At 40.2% G+C, this 22,200-nt stretch overlaps 1 protein-coding gene across 9 annotated transcripts in view; it reads left to right on the top strand.

The window, feature by feature from the left end:
- Positions 1–22,200, top strand: part of LOC128380757 (formin-binding protein 1) — a 61,101-nt gene that overhangs the window by 3,957 nt on the left and 34,944 nt on the right. For 8 of the 9 annotated variants that reach the window (XM_053340650.1, XM_053340657.1, XM_053340656.1 and 5 more), the window contains exons 1-4: positions 15,809–15,920; positions 16,678–16,793; positions 21,340–21,396; positions 21,492–21,639. In XM_053340650.1, coding sequence (XP_053196625.1) covers positions 15,879–15,920; positions 16,678–16,793; positions 21,340–21,396; positions 21,492–21,639 — 363 coding nt within the window. In that variant the 5' untranslated portion in view covers positions 15,809–15,878. Of the gene's footprint in view, positions 1–15,808; positions 15,921–16,677; positions 16,794–21,339; positions 21,397–21,491; positions 21,640–22,200 lie in introns of those variants that run through there. The other variant, XM_053340651.1, reaches the window with a different exon arrangement.

Below are 22,200 nucleotides of genomic sequence, written 5' to 3'. Positions count from 1 at the left end.
ATGGAGTTTTAACTTTATTACAACAGAGAGAGAGAGAGCGAGAGAGAGACAGAGAGAGAGAGAGAGAGAGAGAGACAGTGGGCAGCACCAGCAGCAGCAGTTGAGGAAGGGAAAGGCTTGAATCAAAAAGTATTGATTTACTAGTTAACTTGATTTGAAATTGTGAATGTGGGGTCGGAGGGAAAATAGCGTTCATGCTCAAACAACCATCAGGGTAAATAAATAAACAAGAGAGGATTGTGTGTGTGTGTGTGTGTGTGTGTGTGTGTGTGTGGACCTCTATTGTTTGCACTCCTTTAGTCTAAAATCACCACATACACTCCAAAATGTTGAATACCTTTTGTACAACATCACAGTACTGATTATAGTATTCACTGTGCTCTTAAAGACAGACTGCAGGTATGTTTGCTGCCATGAAAACGATCACCACCACCACCGCACCGCTGCTCTGTCCTTGTAACATAACCGGCTCTGTAGGCACTGGACCAACTGAAGTGTTACAAAAACAATGTTTGAGAAGGGTCCAGCTGGGTCATGCCCACTGACCTGAATATACTTACTAAGGGTATTAAAAACAGCAGGACTGCAAGTAGAGATTACTTTCCTGCTGATAAGTTTCTCTATTCATTGTTTAGTCTATAAAATGTTACAAAATAGTGTATTTTTCAGTTTACTGTCAGATATGATAAAGAAAGCAGCAGATTCAGAGCATATTTAACATTTTTGCTTGAAAAATTACTGAAATGATGAAAGTAGTTGCATTAATTTTCTGTTGATTCACTAATCTGCAGCTCTAAAACAAAAAAACAACAACTAATTAGTGTTTTGACACAGTTTTCTCCAAGTACTGCAATGTGCAGGAAGTTGGCAGATTCTTAAAAGCCAGTTGTTTGTCATTTTGTGCAAGAAGAGTATGAAGTAAAATTGATCTGTACGTGACACAGACTCACAGCCAGAACCTCAAATCCCTTCTGAAAGAGGCATCATAAAAACGCAACCGAGGAAGAAGGAAGTCAGATGTGGTGAAACATGTGAGTGTTTGTCAGTAAAGCAGGGGTCAAGACCAAAAAAATGAAATTATTATCGACTATTGTCTTTCTAACAATCGAGACTTAAGATTCCAAATAACCACTCGAAATCTTGTTAGCACTGCTTGATCTGTTATAAGTTGGAAGCATGGGAGACCTCATGACTTCACAGGGCCTAAATATCAAAGCAGACTGTCACTCTAAGCAGCAGTAGAGGTGCAACTAACCAGGCCAAAGTCATTTTTGTTAAGCTTGATCAAAGAGACAGGTGGTTTTAACACTCATATAATATTTTCGGACTGAACGTGAGCAATAAATAGCAACTTAAAAACTAAAAAAAAAAGGTGTCACTGCTACACCTTTCGAACAATGATACATCATGTTTCACTTCTTCTCTGTTGGTTCATTTGAAAACTGGATATGAGCTACTTTTCTCGCAGTGGTACGTAGGACTCTACCTCTTCATCTAGCCTCAAGCATTGTAACGTTTTTTTTTTGGTTTGTTTTACGTGTCACGCAACTTGTTGATGAGGCAAAATGTACAAAGTCGATACTCTACTCAAAGAGCAGCAGCTGAAGGTAAGTTCAACTGCACATCGACACGCATCATCATCATCATCAGCAGCAGGTCGTTCGTAATGTGTGGTCCCTGACTGAACCATGCTTTACTAATGACGTGCATTATTCACACGGTACATTACTTTGTTTATTCAGTGTCAGCAGAGGTAAGGATATGTGTAGCTGTCTCGCCATCGGGGACAGCTTGAGAGACTTTAAGTCTAGTTTGTCTGGTCTTTTTAATTGTAGACACATGTCTATCTTCCCCCCTACCACTCGATGTAATTGAAAAGGGAAAGTTTCTATTTTCTGGAGAGGCTTGTTAAACATCACTTGTTTTCTCTCTCATGTCGTCAAGTGGTGCTCCAGACGTTGCCAGAGGGGCACAGACAAAAAAAAAAAGTTCAATGAAAACCTCATGGTCTTGTTTTTGTGGTTTTCAGTCATGCGTTCATGGCAGTGAGATATCAGGGCTGATCTCCTCTGTAGTGTGATGTCGAGATGAGTTTCAAGATGTTGTTTCTGAGATTTCCTCTTGTGTTTTCTTCTGTCGTAATCTCATTTGGTTGAGTCCCCCTCCCCATCCTCCCAGGGGGGGGCAAGCCTCCCTCCACTGTTGCTCACTTGACATTCAGGGCACTTCCAGGACTGAAACCTGAGCTAGTTTGTTTCCTTCTCTCGGTGTGTTGGGGTCGGAAAGAGAGGGGCGGGGGGCAGACTACTACAGACAATTCTGCACACCCCCATTAACTCCTCACCACCCACCTGCTGAATAAGTGATACCACCCCTATTCCATTTACTCTTTGTGTCTTTTATTTAAACCCCCATGATGATAAAATGGTGATGAAAGGATCCACAGCTGATCTGAAGACTCCAGTTTGCATCCTAGGAAGCAAGAAGCAGAAAGAAAGGAGAAAGAAAACAATATAAAGGATTTTCTGCTCTGTCACTCTCTTAATGAGCCTAGCCTTGCAGATCACTTCTACTTTTCACTTGATAGGAAGGTTTATGGAAGCAAAGTGGTCCATAAATCTCAGTTTGAAATGTACTTTAGTTTTTGCTATATTCTTGGAAACTGCAGCTAACAATTATTGTCTGAATGGATTAATCTATTTGAAATGTCATATTTTGTCTGAGCAACACTCATATATGGCACAAAAAGCCTAAAATCTTAACATTTTAAAACCTTCAAATGACAATGTTTTTTGCATTTTTCCTTTAAAAAGAATGACTAAAATGATCATTCAGTTATCAAAATAGATGGCAATTACTTTATATATATATATTCAGAAACCTGTACATCAGTAATTTTGCTTACTGAAGCTTCCACCAATGAACCATCCACCAACATTTCTATCTGTGTCAGGCATTTTTTGGACTAGTTGTTCCACTTCCTCAGAACTGGATAGGAGAAGAGCTATTTTGTCATTTTGTCCATGAGAAGGTGACTCAGTGCCTTCCTCCCCACACGTGCACACACAGACTGTTACAGCCTCTAATCTTCAGCCATTGCCTCTTCTGTTATTTGTAAAGCCAACCTTTTAATCTGTGCTGCGGCTGTGGAAGTCACACCGCCAGCAGGCCTCAATCACATGAGCTCTGACATCTTGTCACCTGAGCTTGTTCTCCTAATTATTGCTGCATTGTACGACATACTGTAAGTGTCATTTGTTCTTCAGGCTGTGGCAGGATTGAGTTTCTCTCTACAGAATAATACGACTGAACAGAGGCTGCTGTCTTGCTGCACTGTTAAGTGTTTTTACAGTGATTCAAGGTGGAAGATGTTGAACAAAAGGCTACAACCTCTTAATTTCTTCAACCTCTCAATTGAAACTACTTGTTCTTTCAAACCTAAGCGTACCTCATTGAAGACGAAACTCTGAGTTGGAGCCTGAACCTAACAGAGCCTCAGTAGTGACATAAATGGCATTAAATAAATTCTCACTCTGCTCTATTTCTTAGTTTCAAATCATCATCTTGACGTTTAGAAAACCAGCAAACTGCAAACCCAGTCCAAGACTTATTGAGGAAATGATAAAAGGTGTGTTGACACCAAATGCAGGAAATGTTTATTTTCTTTAACTGATGCTCGATTGTCCTCAGCGGTGTGATTAGCTCAAATGGAGCAAATAGACTTGGCAGCACAGATGTTTGCTGTCATTCGCTGGCAAACACATGAGCTACATTTGCTAAAAAAAATGCTAGAGTAAATTTTATTGGCTGTTGTCTCAATCCTCCATCTGTCCTCTTTTCATGATCATGAAGTTAGGGGGACGCTACTGAAGCCAAGAAACAGCAGGATTGCCACAAGTGTGACAGTAGCGGTTTGTTTTTTCGCCACTTGAAATCTCTTCATTTTTGGGGGATACCAGATGTGTTCAGTAGACATGGCTGGTACCATGTTAATCTTTTTAACTGCGACTTCACGGCCGTTTAATGCGGGATGATTTAAAGCCATAATGAAAAGTGGCCCGTGTAGCCATTAACCACACATTTGTCTGCCATTGGGCAAGAAGTATCCCAACTGTTCTCCACTCCATCCCACTCATTGCCTTTCTTTTCATGTTTTCATTTGCTTGGTTTTCCTTTTCTTCTCATGTGTTTTCATCACACTGACTCACCAGCTTGCCCCTCTCCCTGAACTGGCTCTCTGGGTGCATTTCATTCGTATTACTTGCGAGTAAAGCTACACTGCAGTGAACGTGAATTGTTTCTCAGCTTAGATTTTCCATCTTCGCCTTTCTGTGATTATTGACAGGTTGCTGCAGCTACAGTTGGAGTAACTAGCTCAATTTTGTGTGGAGGTCACTAATTATATTAAAAATACCTTTGACTGTAAATGACATTTGAAATGGTATCCGTTGTATTCATATCCACTTCCTCAATCGAGGTCAGGCTTCTTTCAGTAACACAGACAGCTGCCCTCACAATCTAAAGTTACCAAGTTACAGGTGGTCCCCCTCAGTATGTTGTACATTTGCAGGCTTACAAGTGTATTAAACAAACAGAGATCTGAGTCTCTCCAAGATGAGTAACCTGCCTTCTTTGTGAAGAAGTACCATTGTTTCTCATATCCTGAGATGAGGCAATTTAGGGTGGAGTGAAAGTGCTGCCATGCATTTCAGATAACTTCTCTGAAAAACGGTAAGAGCTGCCAGCAAAAGAAAAAAAAAAGAGGACCACCTATAAATGTAATCTCATTTTGATGATACAGTGAAAAAACTTGTATCCTAAGTTCTCTGAGGTGCCCCTCCAAAGTAAATATCCCTAGCATCAGCATTAAACATTTTGTTGTTTGCAAGAGACAATTGAACCAAGATCTGAAAGTCCTTGAGGGCTGTCAGCAGGTTAAATGTTAGTTTTTCAATCCAGAAGAATAAAAGCAGCTGAGGAGCTCAAATAGAAAACTCTGTGTGTGGTAAAAATGGAGCGAACGTAGTAGGAGAGTACAGCAAATTCCCCTCCATTTCTAGAGCTGAAGTGATTTCTTATCGTATTATAATTTAAATGAGAGTTTGAAGTGTGAGACATCAATACAAAGAAAACTACGGTATCAACCACAGTCGCTTTATACTTATGTGTTAGGTGTCTTAGGTCATTGACAAGATTGGACCATTGTTTAAAAGTGCAATGCGTTGGCGTGAAAGAGCACCACTGCTCATTGACAGAAATAGCCAAAGTTGCTTTCTTGACAATCTCATCTCACTTCTCTGCAGTATCTAAGCTACATGCATTATTAAATGGGTAAATACTACAAGTCAGGGTGGCGCAGGGTGCAAAATTAAATATTTTATCCATCAGCTGGAGGGCAAGCACTAATTTTTACCAGCCGTTCATCATTTTTTTTGGCTGGTAAGTGAAGCAAATCTACCAGCCTCTTGCATATTTTACCAACATTTGGCTGTTGGCTGGTACTAATTGTGTACCTTGACATGGAGTTTCATAAAATTCATAAGACAAATGCAGTACAAAATTGACAAATAGCCGGATGGAGCCCTGCTGCGGTATGATTTGAGCTTCGAGGGACGGATTTGACTCTTGTCATCTGAAGCCAAGTTGTTAAGCTGTAGTAGTGGTTAGTCATGAGCCGTTGTAAGAAGAGAGGCCTTATTTGTAGAGGCAGACAGATCTATATATGACCTGAAACTGTAAGCAAAATGAAACACAAATATCTTTAATCTAGTCTCTCATTTACTACCATAACATCTGCCAGCAGGCTTAATTACATGCCAGTGCTGTTCGTCTGTATGTTATTTATTTCCCCCCTGTTTCACAATATCCACAGCAGCTATGATTAAATTCAAAGACTGACACCTATTGGCAAGGAAGTCTAGTAATCATGAAGGTATTATTTTGACCTGTTGTAAGAGAACATGCAGTTGTTATGGTTGTTCTTAAGTGGGGGAAAGGGGGGGGGGGGGTTGCGTGAGACATGTCATGGCAGCACATAGCTCGAGTGCCTTGGCAAGTAGTTCACCTGAACCATGTATAGCATTTACGCTCAGTGGACAGCTGAGCAGAGGTGCCATTTACAGTAACGCTGATGTTGGTGTTAACTCAACACTTCTGCCCGCAACACTGTTTATAGCATTTGTTAACTTGCATTTCCTTGACAAACAACAGATTACAACAAACCTCATTAGCTGAAAGTAAGACATTTTAGCGAAGGCCATTTAACCAAAGTAGGTCACTGTAAGCCACTTTTGCCACAAGTGTGTAAACCCTCATCTTGTCTGCCACTGCCCTTTGTTCTTAAAGGATTAATTTCAGCATTAATACCTGACTGGTTTCAGCAGTCCAAGCCTGATGTTCCCATCAAAAGAGATGGGTATCATTAGGATTTTTATCAATACTACTGCTCTTAAATGATTTATATTTTGAATATAACTTAATATTGTTTTTAGAGCAGCAACAGTAATGTTCAGAGCATCAAAGTCACTATATAAATCCAATAGCATCTCACTAGAAATGAATCTAAAGTCAATAAAATAGATACTATTTCAGACATCAAAATACTGAGTGACGGTATCAGTTGTCCCTTCTGTCCTCCCTCTGCTGCTAATGTGGATTCACTACCTATAGGAACCTCTCAGGAACCAGTACTAATGTAGTAGTGGTTCTTGACTAGCCATTCCCAGTTATTAAGCTTATGGGCTAAGAGATTACCTCCAACTTGTTCACTGCATGAATTAGGGATGACATTAAATTAAAGCCAACAGCTTGCTTTGTTGCATCAGTTTAGCTTTTAGTGCTATTTTTTTTTATATTGGGCATATCCTAAAGTTCAGAGTTTTCCTTAATTCCTGAGAATTTGTTATATAAGAATTAAAGAGGTTTATCTGAGCTCCAAAAGAACAAAAACAGCTCAACAAGAACAATGGCTAATGTGTGTTTGCTGGCCTAGCGGGATTAATCCACAGAATGGCAGCGTCCTATTGGGCAGTGAAGGTAGTTACAAGGGAGGTGTACTAATCAGATTAATGTCAGCGTCATTTAATCAAGCCGTGTACTGGTTACAACGTTTCTGTTGTTCATTCTTTCATTACTTTTTGTTCTGCCTGCATTCTGTGCATTAGATGTTCTTGGAGTAGACATTACCGGACTATATGATGTGTTTTGGATCCACTTGTTGTAGGATCAGAAAACCACTAAAACTGCTCTGCTAGACCAAGACTTGTTCTTCCTGTTGTATCCCATTCCCTTGAGATGGATTAACTTTGTTCGGGACTCCTTTTTTTCTACTTCGGTGTTGTGTGAAGACTATGACCATGTTACGCAGACGAAGCGAGTTTTTCGTTTTCCTGGACACTGTTCGGTCTGTGAAAGCGGAAAAGGAAGAGCAAAAAGAAGAGTCACCGCTGAGCCGTTATGAAGAATATCTGCAGGTCCTGCTGCAAATGAAGATCGCTAGCGCTGTAAGTGAGCAGAGGAGTAAACTGGCTCTGAATTGCGTTAATCTTTCTACTCAGTATGCACAGTAATGTTAGTCTAGCAAGTGAAACAAAAATCTGTCTATTACGGTCGTTCATAGTTTCCACTTTGTAAAATTAAGAATTTGTGAGATGCTAATTTGTTGTACTTTTACAAGTGCAGAGCAGGCTGCGCAATATATATTGGTACTATGTTGATATTGTGATATGAAACCAGATATCGTCTTAGAATTTGGATACCGTAATATCATGCAGGGGTTTTAAAGGCTGGATTACTGTAATGTGACATCTAATTCTATACATTATCGCATTAATGGATTAATGCAATGTCGATATCAAGGTGATTGGTCAAAAACATCTATTAACACCTCCCCCACCCCCCCCACCCTTCCACCACCACTACCACCACATCCTCCCACATGATGTCAATGAATGAGTTGACCACCCTTCCAGTTCCAGTTACTATGAGTCACAACTGACAGCAAGCAATTTCCTCTTTAACTACTTGCAAAAGGGTCGGTGTTTCTTATCTGATGAGCCGTCTACTCATGCTTGATACTGCTTCCGACCATTTAGCGACTTAGACAGAGATAGAGTGATGAGTAAATAGCGACTGGGATCTTACAGGCACAGAGAAAAGAGGAGTTTTACTAGCGCAGATACACGTGTGCACCAACACGCACTCTTAAATTTCAGACAGTTTGAGGTGTTGTTTCTATAAATATCTGCATGGCATGCAAACAAGAGCTCTCACACATAAGGTTGTTCACTGCCTAAAACAGCTGTTCATTTTTTGCAAAACTTGTTAGTCTGTATCCGTGTTTTTTCATAGTCTTGCATAGATAATTTAATCTGGAAATTGTTGACTGATCCTTTAAAGTGATAGTGAAAGTCCTCAAAATGCCAGTGTTGTTAATATTCTGGTCTGTCTGGCATTTAAAAAAAGGAAAAGAAACATTTAAAAAAAAAATCTAGACCTTGAGAGAGAGAGAGTAAATACTGTAACAAAAGTTAACTGTGCATCAACATTTATTTTATTTGTTGTTATCTGAACTTGTCCCATGAATAACAAATACATTTGCTATGAGAAATGTATGTCATGACCTCATTTAGGGTTTTTGTCATTCTTATCCTTTAAGGGAGAAGTTCACAATTTTTCAAATATGTTTTAAAACAACAATCAGGTGCTTATGAACACTGAATGGGATTTTTTCTCACAGACCATTAAAAGATCCCTTTCAAATGTGTTTTCCTGTGTACGTGATCGGAGCCAAAAAATGTACAATGCATCTACAGTCTTTTAAGCATTACATTTCCTCTTTATGTTACCTCAATATTTCCCTGTTGAGCTGTGGTTAAAGTATACAACAAAAAAGAGACTTTGGCACTAAAAAGACTGTAATGTTGAAAGATATCTTTTGATTTGACTCATTTGGACGGCTGAAGCTTCATATTAGCTTCAGATAAACTTTTAAATACATTTCTCCTCAGAAGGACTCTTGTGGATTTTGCCCCCTCTAAGTGCATTATGAAGGGATCTTCTAACGGCCAGTATAAACAGGAGCAATAACTACAACAAGAAAAACCTATTTCAATGTTCATTTGGGGACACAATTGTTGTTTTTAGACAGACTCAAATAATTGTGGACCTGTCCTTTAATAACCTAAAGTGAAATAGCTGAGAGCAGCTATTCAGCGGTCCAGCACATGATCATCAGTCTTTGTCTTTGTTTACGTGTGTGCACGTGTGTGTGTGAGACCACTGTCCTCTTTTTCCTGTGACTACTCTCTGACACAGGGGGGTTACACAGGGCTATGGAGGCATTGTTCCGCCCCGCTTTCTTGGACAAAGCCCGGTGTGTGTTCGAGAGAGGGCTTGGCATCTCCCCCAAATATTTGTTCATGCTGCCGGACGCCCACTGTCGCGCAGACACAGCGAGGCATTGCATGCATTGACCAACTCATGGGCGACAGTAAATTTCAATGGCTCACTGAGTCATCTGTGTGTGTGTGTGTCCTGACTGTTGCGGTCAGGAAGAAGCAGTATGTGAAGCTTTGGGTAAACACGTGAAGCAGTAGACTTTTATTCACCACTTTGCTTCATACAACAAGGGATAGTTTTGCTAGAACAATCGGGTTGTTTGGCAGTAACTTCACAGCCTAATGAACAGTCTGGGATGAATGCAGGTTCCTCCTCGCCACTTTCATTCCCGCTGCAGTCTGGCCTTTTTTGACTAATGAGACTCTAAAATAACTCATTCATGTTAGCCATAAAATTTCCAATTAAACTTAAAACCACACTGAAACCACCATCTCCCTTTTTATTCATCATCAAATGGGCGTAGGCTTGTAAATGACGCAATCAGTGCTTTCGACATAGTTCCTGACACATTTCAACTATTTCTTCACTTTCAATTATCGTACAGTGTGTAGACTCCGTGGGACTGTTCAGGCCAGTAGAAGAGAAGTGAGCTCTTCAACTATCAGAACAGATTGCCAGGGCTTTGATGTTTTCAGCACAAGCCCATAACCCCCAACCTATCTACTGTCCCTGGCTGACACATTGAGCCAAAAGACAAAAGCATCCATAGGCCTCTTGTCCCATTGTCCTCCCTCGAGCAGAACATCTGCCCTCCCCCTGCCTCTGTGGATTACCCCTACACTGGTGTGACAGCTGCTTTTCGTTGTCTCAACAGGTTTCCTGTCAGGGTGCTAAGCTTCATATAGATACCACTGACGCAATCTGAAAGTTTCAAGCTGAGTGTACAGAGCATAAAACCAAGCTTTAAATAGCTTTTTAGTCCATGACGTTTCAAATTCCGTAGTTATGAAGGTCTTGTTTTAATGCATGTAGGTTAACATTTAAGTTATATGATATTAATGCTACAGTTAAAAGTTACATGATCCAAAACTATGTGCAACTTATGTTTGGGGTCAGTTTGTAACTATGTCACTCCTGTAGAAAATAATCAGGCACACTGTGCACTCATCAGTGAAATCCTCCATAATTACATCCGTCTGAAATTAATGCACTGTTGCACTACTACTAATTAAATTAATGGGACATCTGTTTATGGAGACGTTTTATTTTTAGAATTATCTAAAGGTTAACAAAATACAGTTGTCGGTAACCTCTAACAAAGACACAATTTAAACTTTGTGTTCATAACTCTCTGCATACACGTGGATGCAGTCACGGTAGCTGATACACATCTGCATTCAAATCTTTTTACGCTTATTAGCAGGTGATTTCCTGTTCCCGTTATCTCTACATTTCCCCCCCCCTAGTCGAGCGGTGAGACAGCTCCCTTTTTTCCTCCACTCTTGTGTTTTTAATGGCGTATTGATTTTTTCTGTGATCGTCAGAGCAGCAAACCGACCTGCAGGGGTGTTGAAGCTGTAATAAAACAAGGAAGTGTCCCCGTGAGTGTTCAGAGGTTTAAAGCAGCACACTCCTTATATCACCAAGCCTGCTGTAAAGTGATTCTATTGCTTTTAAAGCGATTGTCTGTGTATGTGTTTCTAACTCTTGATCCATGATCCCATTATCTTGCCTTTATCTTCACAAAAAAGGAGAGATGACCATGTCACCATTGTTCTTATTTGGTGATGGGTGCATTCATTCATCGTCAGTTCACATTTAATGAGGTTTACAGGTTCATTACTATGTGAAACTCATCTGTCACAAAGAAATGTGTGGTCAGGTTAAAGACAAATTTCTTCTATTTGCTCCATTTATTGCAAACTGGAGATTAAAAATATATAATAATGACCAACAGCAATCCCATTAGACCTACTGATGATGCCATTAATCAGTTTAGTCATACAGTTGATTTTATTATGTTTGACTGAGTTATTTGCTCAGATAAGATCATTTTCTCTTTAATAAATAATTCACTCATCATGGCTCCTGCTCATATTGACATGTCAGTATTAAGTGGTTGAAACAAGAGTGTTATCGCTCTACACTGCCCTCTGTGGTAAAAAAGAGAATAACAAGAAGCCAGATAACACATGGTTGGATTGTGGTTCTCAGATATACATTTGGTGTCAGAAATGGGTGTTGAGGGTATTGGTGCATTTCATACTGAATAAGGCTTCACACAAAGATATTCAGATTAATAATATTTGATCATTTAGAGCAACACTTTAATTCTGGGATTGTGTCCATCTCACCAAATCAGGCCAATGCTCTGCAGCCCGTCTGTTACTGTAAAGCCATTAGAGGTTATTATTTTCAAACTTGATTTAACTACTATTTTTTCCTTTCTTATTTGGTCTGTGAAATATTAAAAAGTAATAAAAAAAGAGGCCATATCATTTATTAAGCGGCTCAGCAATGCCTTCAATTGGCTTGGTTTTTTGTCCAACCAACAACTGAGAGTCTTAAGATATTCAGTTGACTTTTATATAGTTCATGTACTGTAGGAGAAGTCTAATATTTAAGAATCAGAGAGTTTTGGGTGTTTTTGCTTGAAAAGTTACAATAGATTCATCAGCAAGTTGCAGCTCTAAAAGTGATTATAAATTATAAATCTGCTCAGTATCAGGTCTATATTTAATAGAAAAGAAGTTGTTGGTCAGTAAGGAAGCATCAGTGGTTATGGATGTAGGCCTGCATCAGGTTCAACTCTACCCTATGTGTGTCTTTATGTTTATGTTTGTTTTTCTGCTCTGGTAAACAGAGAAGAAGGGGCACAGCTCACTGCTGTAGGGTTGCAGGTCAAGCAGTCCTCAGCACGGTTCAGATCAGGAGAGCCGATCTGCAATGCTAGCTAGATAATGTGCATTAGTTCAGATTAACCAGCAGTCCAATGCATTAAAATGAACCATAATCCCCATCACCAGTTGGGAAGGGTTGTAGGTCAGAAGACTGATCCTTAAACAACCATGTATTTGTTTACTTTACCACACATGGCTAGCCTATATATATATTATATTTATATATATTTAGTAACAGCATAACAGCAAAGTGTCTCCTTTGTTCTCTGTCTGAACCTGTTTCTCATTTCCTGGATAATAAAAAATATTTGGCTAGGCAGTTCTATTTATTTTTCTTCATGTACTACCACAATAGTACATGCATCACAGTGAGCAGGATTGTGTCCTGAAATAACAAGAGGAGCGGGACTGGTTTGTCTCCTGAAGGGACCCCCCCCCCCCCCCCCCCGCCTCTCACTTATCCCCTCCTGCAGGAACAAGGTCAGGTGTCAGAGGCTGCAAACGACAGAATGGAAGTAAGGCAAGAGAGAGAGAGTTATTAGTCTTTGGGACAAGGGGGCTATAGGGGAGTTTTTACAACAACAAAAAAAACTCTCTGTGTAATCCCTCTGGAGTTTTGCATATGAGTCACTGTTGTACGATTTGCATACAGTGCACGCACGCTAACTTCAGAAACCAGCAAATATAGATAATATGGACAGTTGGATGATCGACAAACCTTTGCGCTTCAGTCAGAGTAAATGTGTATTTTTCGGGGGCCAAAATCAGAATCAATATTTGAGAGTTCAGAATATCAGTCCATATTCTTTTTGGGTTTAATAAACACATAACATGAACAAGTTTTTCATAACTCATAACGCATTTAATTTGTTTGTTGTTGACTCTGTTTCTGTATTACCTCAAACATACACTAACAGATTTTTGAAGTTAATATTTGAATGGTCTCATGTATCCTTGGCATTTTAGTGCTTTACACATTTCTAATGGGGAAATGGTAAATGGAGAATATTTTTTTCTTTACGTCTGTCTTCTGTTTTGAAATAATCGTGTTCACAGTCAAGATCACAGGAAGACGCACAGCTACAAATGTTGAAGGGCTACATGGCAGCATTTGAATGGATTAATATATTCTTAATTTTAAAACTTTCTTAAGATTCTTCTCAATTAACAACTAATCGTTTGCTCAGTAAAAAGCCAGAAAACTGTGTCATATTAACATTGGAGAAGATAGAAGATCCCCTGCAGGTCCTCAGAGCATATAAAACTACTCTACAGTGCACTAGTATTGTGTCTGAACTCTTTCCATAAAACACCTGGCTAGAAATTCTTAAAAATGGCATCTACTCCTTTTACATTATTAAAAATCCAAAATCTATAAATATTTTAAGAGATTAACTGCTGCACACGAGATGTCTCCTACTTCCCTTAAAAGTCCGTTCTCAGTGTGTGTACACAGGAGACTTCAAATTTCCACAACACATATTGCATATTTGAACTATATTTGAAAAATAGTTGTGATGTCACAAATCATGCTCGTAAAGTACAGCAGATAAATGTCAAAACTCTGCAGTGAAGCTCCAACATTCAGAAAATGTTTGAGTGGAGAAGGACTTATCTGTCAATTGACTATTTGATTAAATCAATCATTTCATTCCAAAGTCTGCTGTCGCCTTTTCGATCACTCAACATACCTGGTTGAGTCATTTTCCTTTGCTTACAGACACACGTCATTCATTCTGTTTTTATTTGTAGGAGCTTCACAAGTTGTAATAGCAGGAGGTTGCTGTAATGCAGACTAGCGTGTATGTACTCGTCTGACACACTTTCACGTAAAGTGTTGTTTCCTTTGACATTTCCCTCACTCTGATTCATCATTTATTCATTAGCTCGCTCTCTCTCTCTCTCTCTCTCTCTCTCTCTCTCTCTCTCTCTCTCTCTCTCTCTCTCTCTCTCTCTCTCTCTCTCTCTCTCTCTCTCTCTCATGTGGCAGGGGAATTGCCTTGTTGATGAATTTTCCATTTTATTCTGGCATCCACCTCTTCTATCCTGTCCGATATTAGCCAAAGATTCATGAGTTTAGAATGACTCATCATATCGTGGGTCATAACCTTTATACTATTATTTTATTTCATATTAGATTTCGAGATATGGTACAGTGAATGGGGCGACTGATTTGATGTAGCTGCAGGGTAGACGAGACTAGACTAGACAAGCCCCCCCTTCCCCTAAATTTAATCCCATCCCATGTAATCCCGCCTCTTCTGTCATTTCTACCCCTTTCAAACCCCCTCCCTCTGTTTTTCCGCTCTCTCTCTCTCTCTCACTATCCTCCTCTCCCATCCCACTTATTCCACCTTACGCCTGATGGAGCATTAAGCCTGCATGCTGAGGGCAGCCGTGGCCTCACATTCAGAGTGTGTGTGTGAGTGTGAGTGCGAGCGCTGCATCGGTTTCCTCCCCTGCTCTCTGGAATTCCGGGCTCATTCCAGACAATTGGGAATTACTCGCTACAACCGTGCAGTTTCTTTGTGATTGTGTGGGAGCCGGGGGTCGTCAGACACAGTTCCTAAAACACCCAGGCACGCTCTTGGGTAATCAGTGCTGTTTTATAGCTCTCTCCGCTTGGATACCTGGGAAATGCTTTCACTGATCTAAACTCAGTGTCTCTCTTTTTTTTTTTTAAACTTTTTTTTTTTTTGCCGCCGCTTTGGAGGGACAGTTGGATGTACATTTTTGGGATCGGGATATTTCAAAAGGGTGCTCATTCCACAAAGAGGCAAACGGGATAAGATGGTGCCCCTGCAGAAAAGGGTAATCTGAGTTATGTGCGGGGGAGTGCATGTGAAGGGGAGGGAGTTTGGGGTGTGTGTGTGTGTGTGGGGGGGGGGGGTTATGTGCATGGTGTGTCTGCAGTGATGTGAGCTGATTGTTGTCTGTTATTCCTGGGATTGCTGCTCCTTTGTTAATATTGAAGTAAATGCTGTTCCATTACTTTAATTGGACCATGAGGCCAAGAGTGAGCACGTTTATGGGTTTTAAAGAGTTGAAAGAAGAAAAACAGAGAATGGGTTTGTGTGTGAGGGCAGAAAAACTGAGACAGAGACAAAGTGATGAGGCACTTTATTCCAATCGAAACTACGTATTTGGCTTTGATCTTGTCAGTCTTCTCATTGAGTGGGTTCGCTGATGAGTGATGGCTCATTGATACCGATGAACAATGACGGCTGGAAAGTCCCTCTGACACTCAAAGCACTCTCTATTGTTTTCCTTGAGTACTTCAATTGGGAGCTGTTTAATTTGTGAAGGCCATTTCAAAGGTGTTTAACGAGATTTTATCACCCGTCACACAACATGATGTCGATTCAGTAAAACGACAATGGTGTATTATGGTGACTATTTCAGGATGCTGTACTTCAAGCTTGCACCATGAACTACAGAGCGCTGAGTAAGCTAACATAACAGACGTACCGACTTTTTGTCGCCACAGCCACTTCCTGTGTCTTTCTTTGATATGAAAATGCGTTTAGTGCAGAGATGCTTGAAGCAGTGAGGTACAACTTATATGGCATGGTTGGCTCACAGAATAAGACGAACCTTTAATATGTCGCACATTGTCAGGAATCAAGGAAGACTCCAGAAATGGTAGAAGACAGGATGGGGGACTGTTGGAGCTACACCAAGGTCGTTTTTTGTTTGTTTTAACATAATAACAAAACCTCTTGTAAGACCATCATAAGGAAGTAGCAATATGATAGTTGGTACATGGTAGCTGTGGTGTACATGTGATATCCAGGTTCAAATACTTTCTCTTTTGAACTATTGAAATTTAAGAGGTGACTTCAGCCAACTGGAGGCTCATTTTTTCCTCACAAGTCAGGAACAAATCATGAATAATGTGTTTTCAGCTCAAACAGCTGTATTTGGTTATCAGTAGTGTGGGCTGTTAGTGGCTGTTTTTTTTAATGCAATGAACCACACTTACCCTCTGTGGAAGACCTCACTTTAAGGGGTTTATTGAATGTGTTTTGATAGCAGAATACTTCAAATGATGGCAGGCCAGGCTTGCCATCATTTGAAGTACGAATTGTAGCCAGAGAAGGTCAGATGACAGCACATGTCTGACCAATAACTTTGGTTGAGGGGAGCCAGATGGAAAATATTCCTGCAGCAAATGAGACTCGAGGAGAAGTGAAGAGAAGTTGAATGTCAACAAGACAGTTTTCAAGATGAGTAATAATCGGTGTCAGCTTCGCTCAAATATAAAGATTGATACTTGGCAAAATTTTATATAAACATGGGTAAAGTCGATTTTTTGATGTGTTGATTTGATTTTGATTTGGTCTTTCATTATACTTGACTTCTCTCTTTTTCCCTGTATAGTGGATAATAACAGATCAATTGAGATATCTAACCATTTATTCTTCTTCTTTTCTTGCAGGATCAGTTTGACAACTTGGAGAAGCATACACAGTGGGGGATCGAATTTGTCGAGAAGTACACCAAATTTGTCAAGGAGAGGTCAGAGATCGAAACCAGCTATGCAAAACAAATTAGGTGAGTATCCGAGCGGGTTCATGATCCATATTTGGGGGTTGAAGCACTCTAATCAGCAATTGGGGTGAATGTCTCTCCTCCAGATGGCTTAGATAAAGAATCCCCCCCCCCGCAACAGTACTTGACCCACTGAAGTGTCCTTGAAACTAGAGACTGAATCTCTACTAGCTTATTACGTAGCCGACCCTGACCTCTGACCTCCCTGTGGAGGTGAAAACTGAAACGAGAACTCCCATATGGTCCATTAGTTATATTAATGATCAGAAAATAACCATATTTTCATAGCGGCAGTGATGTTTTTTTCTGGAAAGAATATTTTCCATGCAAGTCTACAGATATATAAGAAGTCTTAAAGAGGATGTATAACCCCCCTCCCATCCCTCACATCTTTCTCCCCTTTGTTTGTGTGTGAAGAATCTAAAAAGCCTTTCTATCGCGCTCTCGTGCATGGCTGTCTGTTGTTGCTGGCTTCTGCTTCAGGCAAGAGGAAGTCAGGTTGTTGGGGGATGGGGCGGAGCTTGTGTTTCCATAGAGACTTGTAGGTATCGGCATTATCAACCCCAGGTCTGACCCAGATTTTTCTTCTTTTTTTTTTTTTCTTTTTTTTTCCTCCAACCACTAGTGTCGGTCCCGCCCCCCACCTCCCCTCCCTCTACTCCAATTTTCCTTGCACATGTCTGTTATGGTGCACTCACTGATTTTAAAAGGCAGTGATGGCAGCATGAGTAGTGCTGTACTGAGAGGGTCTCCAGCATCCCCTACCCCCAAACACAGTAGGGAGTCACTCCCCAAAATCCACAATCCTCATCTTTAAAGAGGCCTGGCAATATGGCTAATGCTCTAAGTATTGACCCCAACCCCCAATTTTTAGCGTGACAAGCCAATACCAATCCAGTATTTACCTAGAACCCCCCACATCCACCAACACTACTCCACTAACTGACCTCACTACTCCTCTTTTTGAGAATTAAGTGAGCTTGAGATAATAGGACTAACTGTCTGTGTTTACATGCATGCATTAAACGCATATCCCTGCACCGATTAACTTTTCATCCTCAAAAAAAGAAACATATCTTAGAAAAATAACCCAAATTATTTTTTATGTGTTTTGATATATCCCAAATTCATTGATCTTGCTCTTTATCCTTCTCTTTCTATAAAAATAATTATTGAAATATCTGCTTGAAGATAATTTGTGTGTGTACAACTTCTGGATAATTAGTTAAACTTTTATCCAAAGTTATGACACATTGTATATAGAGTGGACTTAAAACACGTGCACTCACAGATTTGCGCTTGCATTGGACCACATATATCCCATAATGCAATTAGTCAGCAGCTGTGTGCAGTATGTTTGGCAAAAGAATGAGGATAGACTCATCTTGCCGTGGCAGGTTGGCTTTTGTTGAACTTCAGGCTCTACAGATGGTGAGGAAGTTTTCAGTCAGGGTGCTTAGACATAGAGCCCGCTGTCAAACTGGGTCTGTTATACAGTTGACGCACACGCACATAGACGTACACACACGCACACACACGCATGCAACTTACGTGCACGTTGCTACACTTGTCAGAAGAGGCTAAAATGAGGAAATTAGGACGTTTTAGACAGGACAGCTTGAGTCATAGGGTTTTCCTATGTTTTTTAGCACACTATGCTTCTTTGTTGTGGTGCTACTTGGCCGTACCTAAGGACTAATTATCCTTTGTAATCAACTTAGCTCATGAAATCAGGTTTAATCTAACAGGCACGCTCAAACTAAAAGAAACACAGGGCTGTTAGATCTAATAAACTAATGGAATTGGCCCTTGATCTACTGTAAGTCTTCTTTTCTCTCATCTGTGTCGGAGATATTTGCGTCTAGATTTTCCTTTTAGTGGTAATGGGCTGTTTGATCTTAAACGTTTTCACATGTCATAACAGGCACATCGGTAACATTTATGAAGGGTGTGTTTCATACAATTGTGCAAGTTTCACAGCTGTGGTATTGTTAATGTGAGCAAACCATGAGACTTAATAGACTGTTTATGTTATCAGTCGCACCTCTGCTTTTGCTGCTATGCAAATGTTTGTGGTGTAAAAGGCCTACAAGACTGAACTACTAAGAAAATGGTCATTATTAATCACTAACTGTATAATTGAGGCTCAGCCCCTAGCAGACTTGGTTAAAGGAGCTGCATAGTTTGGTCAATTAATCAATTAGTTGATGGACAGAAAAATATCAGGCAACTATTTAGATTTACAGTAAATGCCACACTTCCCAGCTCAGGCTTGTTATTTGTGACGATCCTCTGTTATTATTGATCTTGTGTGGTAGTAAATTCAATTCAGCTCAACATGTTGTCCAACATTTGGGACAGTTGGTTGAATAAAACAGGCAGTTTGATGACATCACTGCAGTCTTTAAAAAGGCATTACTGACACTTTTCACTCATTTTACAGGCCAAATGATTCATAGTTTAGTTGAGAAATGAGTCTGCAGATTAATTGATAATAAATATAATCATTAGTTGCAGCCTTTTTTTAACAAAATATCAAATAACTTGCTTTACCAAACGATTGTCAGCTATGTTTATTACACTTCTTTATACCCTTTCCAGCACCATACTAACCACACACTGCACTAATCCAGGAATAATCCTCTTCCATTGGATTGGTGTAAACATGCACAATGCTTCAGTCTATTCATTGCAGGGCAATGCATTAATGCTTCCTCCTCCACCTCCTCCTCCCCCTCCCCCAAATTCCAGTCTGGCATAATCCATAACACAGGGGGGAATAAAGTCCTGCCAACAAAAGAGACTGGGTGAGGGTGAAAAAAAAGTGCCTGTCTTTGCTGTGGTTATTGTATCAACTGTAACGTATAGACTGCAAAAATGCTGACACACACAAACAAACATATGCCTAAACACAGCTCGTTTAATCCTCCTAATTAACCAATAGCCCCCTATCCTAATTTTGACATGTTTACATGTTATTAAGGTGAGCGTGCTAATATAACCTGACATGTGACATCTGGCTACGAGTAAGTAAATGAATGAATGAGAGGGAACTTGCACTATAATTAGAGCAGGAGTGAGAAGGACGAGGAGAGAGCAAGACAGATAGATCTGCCTAGCAACAGTACAAACACCACCAGGGAGGAGAAGTGTGGGGGGAGGTAGGGGCAGAGCTGGATGTAGTGCAGACACATGTTACAGTTTTTTTTTAACACATGCATTATTCATTTCAGCAGGAATTAAGCGTGTGCTTTTACAATATGCACGAGAGGAACATTTAGATTCTAGTAGTGAATAGTGCTATAATCTCACAACAAGGGCAAGTACATTTTTGAAAGCAGTTGACATTGACCTACAATAATAATAAATAGTTTTATGATTAAATCTTGTACTGTAATTGTTACTATGCTTATAGCTAGTGATTATTTTCATTATCTATTAATCTGTCTTTTATTTTCTTCATTAATCGGCTTATCATTTGTAAGAAAATGGTAAAAAAAAAATGCAAATATGTGTCACCCAAAGCCCAAGGTAACGCCCTCAAACCTCAGAGCAACAGTCTACAACCCTAGCAGAGTAAAAAAACAGTAAATAACCACATTTGGGAAGCTGAAATCTATTTTATTTAAAAAATATTATAAATTGACTGATCATTGCAGCTCTAATTGTTACAAACTGCCATGCAAATCTGTTGCAACCTACGTTTCTAGCAAGCAGTGGACTGACTTATAATACATAAATGCACAACCATTATTTTGAATTAGAAAATTACAACAGGACTCAGTATTATTCACAGCATGGGTCTACTGTGTGTCTCAGTTCAAATATAAATGGCTCGGCTTGTTTGTGTGTACATACACCACTTGATTGTTCATTTTTTTTAGCTTAACAAGAGCTCACATTAATTAGACAAAGGGTCCTGAAAGCATAGGCACACAACACGCACCCAAATCCATCAGAATATAATGCATGTTATTATATTTTGCTGACAGAGCGGCCATCAAAGTGAGCAACAGCACTGTTGGGTGGTGAGGGTGTCACACGATTGTGATGAAACAAACGTGACATGACGTGCTTTAGACTGTCAAACAACAGGACAGATGCAGGGGTTGACTAGAAGGACACTGAAAGACACATCCCTAACTGCTATAAGGGTCGTTATTTATAGCCTGTTTCCAACACAGCAACATATTCTCATCCCTTCTTCTCCTGCACTCATCTTGAGCCACTAACCTGCACCCAGAGTCAAATCAAGGGCAATGGCTGCATAAGAAAAGCATGCTTGTTTCTGGTGACTGCCTTTGCATGCATACTCCCGGGGGGTGATGATTTATGACCCGAAAGAAAGGGAAGGGGATGTAGTAGAAAGCACTCTGCTGGATTGAATGGTGTACTGTAGATGATCCTTTGGCAGTTCCATCAGGGCAGTGTCAGGGAATTATAATGGGGGGGGGGGGGGGGGGGGGGTGCATTACACATTTGCAGACTGAGCTCTTTGTAAAGATACTGTAAGAAATGTCTGACAACGCTGAAATCTTCTTCCTCACAGGAATTTATCAAAGAAGTATCAACCCAAGAAGAACTCGCGAGAAGAGGAAGAGAACAAGTAAGTTTCAAGGAGCTTTTTTCTCAACCTGAATCTGAACAGAATCACCCTCTGTCGTCTTTCGTCTTCTAACGTCACTTCCCGTTTCTCATCAGGTTCTCCTTCTGTCGAGCCTTCGTGATGACGCTTAACGAGTTAAATGACTACGCGGGTCAACACGAGGTCATCGCCGAGAACTTGACGTCTCAAATCATCGCCGAGCTTTCGCGCTACCTGCAGGAGATCAAGACGGAGAGAAAATCGGTGAGACGTCTTTGAAAATTCACACTGAGTCGGGCTCTTTCCACATCCCATGCATTATTTCTAGTTAGGCCACATCAGCTGTGCCAGTGCTTTAAATCAAATACTTTCTTCAGATGTGGTAAATGAACACAGTCATGCTGGCCTACACAAAATTAAGTAGCCAGTTCCCTGAGCATACTCTATTCTCCATGAACTGAGGTCATCGCTGAGTAAATATAGATACACCCAAAGGCTCGCCAGAAGAGCAGAACGTGACTGACTGAGTCCTTTTTATGGAACAAAGTCACAGTCTCTCTATCATTACAAGCTCATTTCTGTCTTTTTAACCAATTTATAAAAGTTTGGTGCACCACACTCTATTCTTAAAAGTTGAAGTCACTTTCCTCCTTTCCATCATGGAAGTGATTTGGAAAAGCGATGGACCTGCACTGCATGATTCATTGATAACAGTGTGGTGCCCATTAAATCTGTAAAAGTTTGGTGGAGGAGCAGAGAGTACGCCATCCAGCTGGATAAAAGTCGTTTCTGAGTCGTGGACTCTCGTGTCTCGGAAGCCCAGCT

Source organism: Scomber japonicus, chromosome 19 (assembly GCF_027409825.1).
Source record: "Scomber japonicus isolate fScoJap1 chromosome 19, fScoJap1.pri, whole genome shotgun sequence".
In the NCBI taxonomy this organism is placed as follows: domain Eukaryota; kingdom Metazoa; phylum Chordata; class Actinopteri; order Scombriformes; family Scombridae; genus Scomber; species Scomber japonicus.
Note: the sequence above shows the minus strand (reverse complement) of the source record. Positions and strands in the feature narration are given on the sequence as shown.